General features: G+C 38.6%; 1 protein-coding gene across 1 annotated transcript in view; it reads left to right on the top strand.

Annotated features, from left to right (window-relative positions):
* The window catches only part of LOC133550058 (fructose-1,6-bisphosphatase 1-like), a 29,994-nt gene extending 24,028 nt beyond the window's left edge, over positions 1-5,966 (top strand). The window contains exons 6-7 of the mRNA XM_061896086.1: positions 529-648; positions 5,504-5,966. Coding sequence (XP_061752070.1) covers positions 529-648; positions 5,504-5,692 — 309 coding nt within the window. The 3' untranslated portion in view covers positions 5,693-5,966. The remainder of the gene's footprint in view (positions 1-528; positions 649-5,503) is intronic.
* The last annotated feature ends 1,867 nt before the right edge of the window (positions 5,967-7,833 follow it).

The following is a 7,833-nucleotide window of genomic DNA, read 5'->3' as shown; positions in this document are numbered from 1 at the left end:
TAAAAATTTGCGCTCGTCCGCCATTGTAGTCCGTGTTGACACCGTAGTCAACAAGCACGTTTTTTTTTTCTATCTTCTTGTTATGGGACATTCATCCTCCGATGTTGCCATTTCTAATATAAAGTAGTGTAAAGTTGTCACTACAGATGTCCGATAATGGCTTTTTTGCCGATATTCCGATATTGTCCAAGTCTTAATTACCGATTCCGAAATCAACCGATACCGATATATACAGTCGTATAGTAACACATTATTATGCTTAATTTTGTTGCGATGCCCCGCTGGATGCATTAAACAATGTAACAAGGTTTCCAAAATAAATCAACTTAAGTTATGAAAAAAAATACCAACATGGTACTGCCATATTTATAATTGAAGTCACAAAGTGCATTATTTTTTTTAACATGCCTCAAAAAAGCAGCTTAAGAGTGCAAGTATACATATACGTATACATACATACCCCTACAACAATAAACATATCACTTGTAGTACCTATTGATTAATTATTTTTTTAACTTTGGACTCTAGGACGGCAGCGAGCCCTACAATGCCCGCTACATCGGATCCATGGTGGCCGACGTCCACCGGACGCTAATGTACGGCGGAATCTTTTTATATCCTGGAAATGCAAAGAACCCGGAAGGAAAGGTGAGATTCTTGCAATGACTGTAAAAAAAGTTAAAGTACCCATGATTGTCACAGACACACACTAGGTGTGGCCACATTTTTGGTGATTTAACCCCCAATTTTTGGTGATTTAACCCCCAATTGTTGGTGATTTAACCCCCAATTCCAACCCTTGATGCTGAGTGACAAGCAGGGAGGTAATGGCTCCCAATTTTATAGTCTTAGGTACGACTCGGCCGGGGATTGAACTCACAACCTACCGATATCAGGATGGACACTCTAACCACTAAGCCACTGAGTAGGTGTAAAACTACATTCTGTATTTTTCAGACTATAAGGCGCACTTTTAAAACGACTAATGTACGGAATAAATCTGGTTGTGGATACCGACCTCGAAGTTATTTTATTGGGTACTTGGTGTAATGATACTAAAGACGTGGGTTCTTCCGAGGATGTTGTAGTCGTAATGATTTGTACAGTCCTTTGAGACATTTGTGATTTGGGGCTATATAAATAAACATTGATTGATTGAGTGTGATAGTCACACATGAGATACGTGTAAACTGCAAGATGATGCCAATAAACAACACCACAACTTTTAAATGTTATCATTGAGAATATAGAACATTACACACAGCGCTCAAAAATCCGTCAAAATGTTTTAGTATGACTTTGGTAAACTATGAACCCGGACCGCTTGATGGATTGTTAACATACGAGTATTAGTATGGTGTGTGTAAAATGACCGCAAAATGGCACCCATTAGCAGACATATTATGTGGCGTTTTGTTTTGCAATATTATGCAAAACCAACTTTTTCTCACCTTTTTAGTACCTGCTGATGTGTATTTGGGATCTGCATAAGTACTAAAAATTTCCGCTCGTCCGCCGTTGTAGTTCGTATGGACACCGTAGTCAACAAGCACGTTTTTTTTTTCTATCTTCTTGTTATGGGACATTCATCTTCCGCTGTTGCCATTTCTAATACAAAGTAGTGTAAAGTTGTCACTACAGATGTCCGATAATGGCTTTTTTGCCGATATTCCGATATTGTCTAAGTCTTAATTACCGATTCCGAAATCAAGCGATACCGATATATACAGTCGTATAGTAACACATTATTATGCCTAATTTTGTTGTGATGCTCCGCTGGATGCATTAAACAATATAACAAGGTTTTCCAAAATAAATCAACTCAAGTTATGGAAAAAAATGCCAACATGGCACTGCCATATTTATTATTGAAGTCACAAAGTGCATTATTTTTTTCAACATGCCTCAAAACAGCAGCTTGGAATTTGGGACATGCTGAGGTTGAGGTGGGCGGGGTTGAAGTGGCCGAGAGCAGGGAGTAGCGGGGGGGGGGGGGTATATTGTAGCGTCCAGGAAGAATTAGTGCTGCAAGGGGTTCTGAGTATTTGTTCTGTTGTGTTTATGTTGTGTTACGTTGCGGATGTTCTCCCGAAATGTGTTTGTCATTATTGTTTGCTGTGGGTTCACAGTGTGGCGCATATTTGTAACTGTGTTAAAGCTGGTTATACGGCCACCCTCAGTGTGACCTGTATGGCTGTTGACTAAGTATGATTTGCATTGTGAAAAGCCGTAGATATAATGTGCCAAGGCCGGCACGCAAAGGCAGTGCCTTTTTAAGGTTTATTGGCACTCTGTACTTCTCCCTACATCTGTGTACACGACGGCGTTTTAAAAAGTCATACATTTTACTTTTTGATCAAAAGTAAAATGTAAAAATCTAGCTTCTCATCAGCGCCGACGCAGACCGCACAGCTGTGGTAGGTTGGCTTTTTTTAATGCATTCTTTTCGGGTTTTTCCTCAGTTTTTACTGCCCATCTTGGCGAATGTCTTTGCAATATGGACAATAAAAGTGACCGTTCTTTCAAACTGATTAGCTCCGGCTCCAGTTCAGTCGCCATTGTTCACCACACACCTGAAGCTAATAGCTTGTCAACAAGAGTCCTGGTTGCTCATGCAGGAAAACACTGCCCTCTAGTGATTTTGAAGAACATTGCAAGTCAAGCTATAAACCATTCAAGACGCAGGATATGTGACACAAGAGCATATACACACCTTTAACGATAAACCAGGATTAAAAAAAGTTTCAAATAAAAATTAGCGTAATACCGCAATTTGATAAACCCACGGACTGGTGATACTGCTAATTTTGTGGAGGGAAAAAAAAAGCTAATGCACTAATCGCTAGCTTGTGTTGTTAATCACTAGGTGGCAGCTAGCATCACTAATCGTTAGCTAGGTTAAATGCTAACATGAATAAAAGACACATTAAGGTCTTTCCCCATTACAATTGGCATACTTCAATCCAAACTTATGTCAGCACATTACAAAGCCAGGGGTCCCCAAACTTTTTGACTCGGGGACCGTATTGGGTTAAAAAAAAAAGTGTGTGTGTGTGTGAGATATATGTTGGGTCAGGAAAAAACACAGAGGCTATATCATCCCTACAAGCCTGTTTCACACGTTTCCCTTTTAAAATTTTAGCGAGCTCTAAACCACAGAAACCTCGACTATGTGTACGCACACACACACACACGTGTATATATATATATGTATATATATATATATATATATATATATTAGGGCTGTGAATCTTTGAGTGTCCCATGATTCGATTTAATATCGATTCTTGGGGTCACGATTCGAAAATATATCAATTTTTTTCGATTCGATTCTCGATTCAAAAAATTATTTTTTTCCCGATTTAAAAGGATTCTGTATTCATTCAATACATAGGATTTCAGCAGGATCTACCCCAGTCTGCTGACTTGCAAGCAGAGTAGTAGATTTTTGTAAAAAGCTTTTATAATTGTAAAGGACGATGTTTTATCAACTGATTGAAATAATGTACATTTGTTGTAACTATTAAACGAACCAAAAATAGGACTTATTTTATCTTTGTGAAAATATTGGACACAGTGTGTTGTCAAGCTTATGAGATGCGATGCAAGTGTAAGCCACTGTGACACTTTTATTTTTATTTTTATAAATGTCTAATGATAATGTCAATGAGGGATTTTTAATCACTGCTATGCTGAAATTATAACTAATATTGATACTGTTGTTGATGATATTAATTTTTGTTTCAATAGTTTTGGTTTGTTCTGTGTCATGTTTGTGTCTCCTCAAGTGCTCTGTTTATTGCAGTTCGGAATGTTGCTGGGTCAGGTTTGGTTTTGGATTGCATTGTTATGGTATTGCTGTGTAGTGGTTTGTTGGATTGATTAAAAAAAAAAAAAAAAAACAATTTAAAAAAAATTAGAATAGATTCTGAATTGCACAACAAATGTTTCGATTCGTATTCGAATCGATTTTTTCCCACACCCCATATATATATATATATATATATGTATGTATGTATGTATGTATGTATGTATGTATGTATGAATGTATGTATATTTTCAGAATGCGAAGATGTCGCGTTATTGATGGAAAAAGCAGTTTTGGACAATATGTTTTGAGCAGGTAGGAGACATCGAGAGTAACAAACGGTAGAAAATGGATTAGAAAGGACAGATTGAAAAATCAATAACTAAACAATTAAACCTTCTTTTTTTTAACTTGGGACGTCCCAAGGGCCGGATTTTGGATGCTGGCGGAACAGTTGAGGGGTTAGTGCGTCTGCCTCACAATACGAAGGTCCTGCAGTCCTGGGTTCAAATCCAGGCTCGGGATCTTTCTGTGTGGAGTTTGCATGTTCTCCCCGTGAATGCGTGGGTTCCCTCCGGGTACTCCGGCTTCCTCCCACTTCCAAAGACATGCACCTGGGGATAGGTTGATTGGCAACACTAAATTGGCCCTAGTGTGTGAATGTGAGTGTGAATGTTGTCTGTCTATCTGTGTTGGCCCTGCGATGAGGTGGCGACTTGTCCAGGGTGTACCCTGCCTTCCGCCCGATTGTAGCTGAGATAGGCGCCAGCGCCCCCCGCGACCCCGAAAGGGAATAAGCGGTAGAAAATGGATGGATGGATGGATGGATACTTTTGATTTGTTCTGTGTCATGTTTGTGTCTGCTCAAGTGCTCTGTTTATTGCAGTTCTGAGTGTTGCTGGGTCAGGTTTGGTTTTGGAATTGGATTGCATTGTTATGGTATTGATGTGTAGTGGTTTGTTGGATTGATTAAAAAAAAAAAAGTTTTTTTTTTTAAATTAGAATCTATTCTGAATTGCACAACATAAACGATTTGATTCGATTTTTTCCCACACCCCTAATATATATATATATATATATATATATGTATATGTGTGTGTGTATTTTCAGAGCGCGAAGATGTCAGGTTATTGATGGAAAAAGCAGTTTTAGACAACATGTTTTGCCTGAGCAGGTAGGAGACATCGAGAGTAACAAACGGTAGAAAATGGATTAGAAAGGACAGATTGAAAAATCAATAACAAAAAAAAATAAACCTTTTTTTTTTATTAACTTGGGCCGGATTTTGGATGCTGGCGGAACAGTTGTAGTTTGGGGACCCCTGCATGTGTGCGCATTAAACTCTCTTAGGACAGAGTGCTAAATATCAATATTTATATACAGTTTGTCAGTTATGTATTTAGTTAGTTAAACGATTTCAGTGCGTGTCTAAGTGATAATGATAATGATAACAATTCTAGTTTTAGTCACAATAATCATGATATGAAATGTTCATTTTGTTACACCCCTACAGTTATAATATTACCACGTCTTCTTAGATAAGTCAATTAATGCCTCGGCTATGATTCCAGCTTCTTTACGGTGTGCAGAAGGTGGGTGTCTAAAAAGGCGCACACTTATTTGTCCTCCCGTCGCTTCAGCAGAATGTCCTCAAAATGGCGACGTGATATTAAAACGACCTTCTCTTCCTTCAAGCTGCGTCTGCTCTACGAGGGCAACCCCATGGCCTTCATCATCGAGCAGGCAGGGGGCGCCGCCTCCACGGGCTTCGAGAAGATCCTGGACATCCAGCCCACCAACATCCACCAGCGGTCCCCCGTGGCCATGGGCTCTCCCGAGGACGTGGCGGAGTACACGGCCATATGCCGCAAGCACGCCAAGTGAGAGCCGGCGCCGGTGCCGGTGCCGGAGCCTTTTTTGAGGGCTTGTGAAATCCCAACAATGTATTTTGTTTGATTTCAATGAGAACAACAAATCATAGCAACCCTCCTGTTGCTCGCTGAAGGAGTTAATGAAGAAAACACATCCCACAATGAACGCACTGGAAACATGAAGACGTCCCAAGTCCACCTTCACTATTTGCGCACAACAAAAGACCGAAGCCTGTGATGTTCATACTGTGAACGACAAAAACACCACAATAAATCTCTTAAGTTGACATGCTCTGTGTCCTCCTTTTTCACGTCGGAAATAGGGCAATTAATCAACGTTAACAATGATTTGGGGTGCATGAGAAAGTGGAATATTGTGCAACACAGCAGCAACAAAACCAATGTAGAGGTAAGGAGCAAACTGCTTAGTCAGCATTCATAACACATGTGACTTTCACACCAACAGCTGAATTCTGACGGTATTAACACATGCACGTTCACCTAAAATCTTATTTTATAGCTTTATTGTGTGAATTCTTTGGACTTCATCTACTCCAGATTTTGGTGCACTCTACCTTTCCACATTTTACCTCCGATTCAAACTGTTCCAACTTCAAATTGTTCAGCCTATTCAGGAATTGTGGGCTTTCCTATGACAAATTCCCAGATTTCCTGGTCTTCCCGGACATTTTTCCCATTCAAAATGAATAGTGCCATTTTTCAAACTTCCACCATTTCCACAGTTTTCAACCGATTCAAACACTTTCAACACATTCCACCATCCTGGAAATTCCAACTACCCTTATTCCAAGTAAAAAAAAAAAATCCAGAACTTTCCAGAATTCATCAATCAATCAATGTTTATTTATATAGCCCTAAATCTCATGTGTCTCAAAGGGCTGCACAAGCCACAACAACATCCTCGGTTCAGATCCCACATCAGGGCAAGGAAAAACTCAACCCAGTGAGATGACAATGAGAAACCTTGGAGAGGAACCCCCCGCCCCCACCCCAGGTAACTACTCCTTCCACATTTTTCAACGCATTTCAAACGTTCCCACGTCAAAACATTCCTCTTAATTAGGACACCTAATACAATTTCTCAATTAAAAATGTTACTTCTTCAGAAAATTGCAGTTTTTCCAAATGTCCATGAAATTCCCATTTTAAATGAATGGGACGTTTTTCAAAGTTCCACAACTCCCACATTTTATTTCCGATTCAAACCATTTTAACTTCAAAATATTCAGCCTGTCCAAGAATTTGATGCTCCCTTTCAGCGACTATGAAAAAAAATAATTCCAAGATTTCCAAGAATTCCCAGCTTTAGGGACATTTTCCCCATTCAAAATGAATAGTGCCATTTTTCAAACTTCCACCACTTCCACATTTTTCAACCGATTCAAACTATTCCACCTTCAACACATTGCATCATCCCGGAAATTCAAGACGTTCCGTAATACCATTTCTCAATTAAAAATGTTACTACTTCAACAATTCTTGACTGATTTTGAAAAATTCCAACACCAACACATTTTTTTTTAGCATTTAAAAAAAAAAATCACGCTTTTCTATGAAATTCCCATTTTAAATAAATGAGACGTTTTTCAAAGTTCCACAACTCCCACATTTTATGTCCGATTCAAACTGTTTTAACTTCAAAATATTCAGCCTGTTCAGGAATTCGGTGCTCCCTTTCAACGACTATAAAAAAAAAATAATTCCAAGATTTCCAAGAATTCCCGGTTTTTAGGGACATTTTCCCCATTCAAAATGAATAGTGCCATTTTTCAAACTTCCACCATTTCCACATTTTTCAACCGATTCAAACTATTCCACCTTGAACACATTTCACCATCCTGGAAATTCAAGACATTCCTTAATACCATTTCTCAATTAAAAATGTTACTACTTCAACAATTCTTGACTGATTTTGAAAAATTCCAATACCAAAACATTTTTTTTTTTAGCATTTTTAAAAAAAATCCCGCTTTTCCATGAAATTCCCATTTTAAATGAATGGGACGTTTTTCAAAGTTCCACAACTCCCACATTTTATGTCCGATTCAAACCGTTTTAACTTCAAAATATTCAGCCTGTCCAAGAATTCGGTGCTCTCTTTCAACGACTATGAAAAAAAAAATAATTCCAAGA

The sequence above is a fragment of the Nerophis ophidion genome, linkage group LG01 (assembly GCF_033978795.1).
Source record: "Nerophis ophidion isolate RoL-2023_Sa linkage group LG01, RoL_Noph_v1.0, whole genome shotgun sequence".
Taxonomy (NCBI): Eukaryota; Metazoa; Chordata; class Actinopteri; order Syngnathiformes; family Syngnathidae; genus Nerophis; species Nerophis ophidion.
The sequence above is the reverse complement of the archived record's forward strand: the minus strand, read 5'-3'. Positions and strand labels throughout refer to the sequence as shown.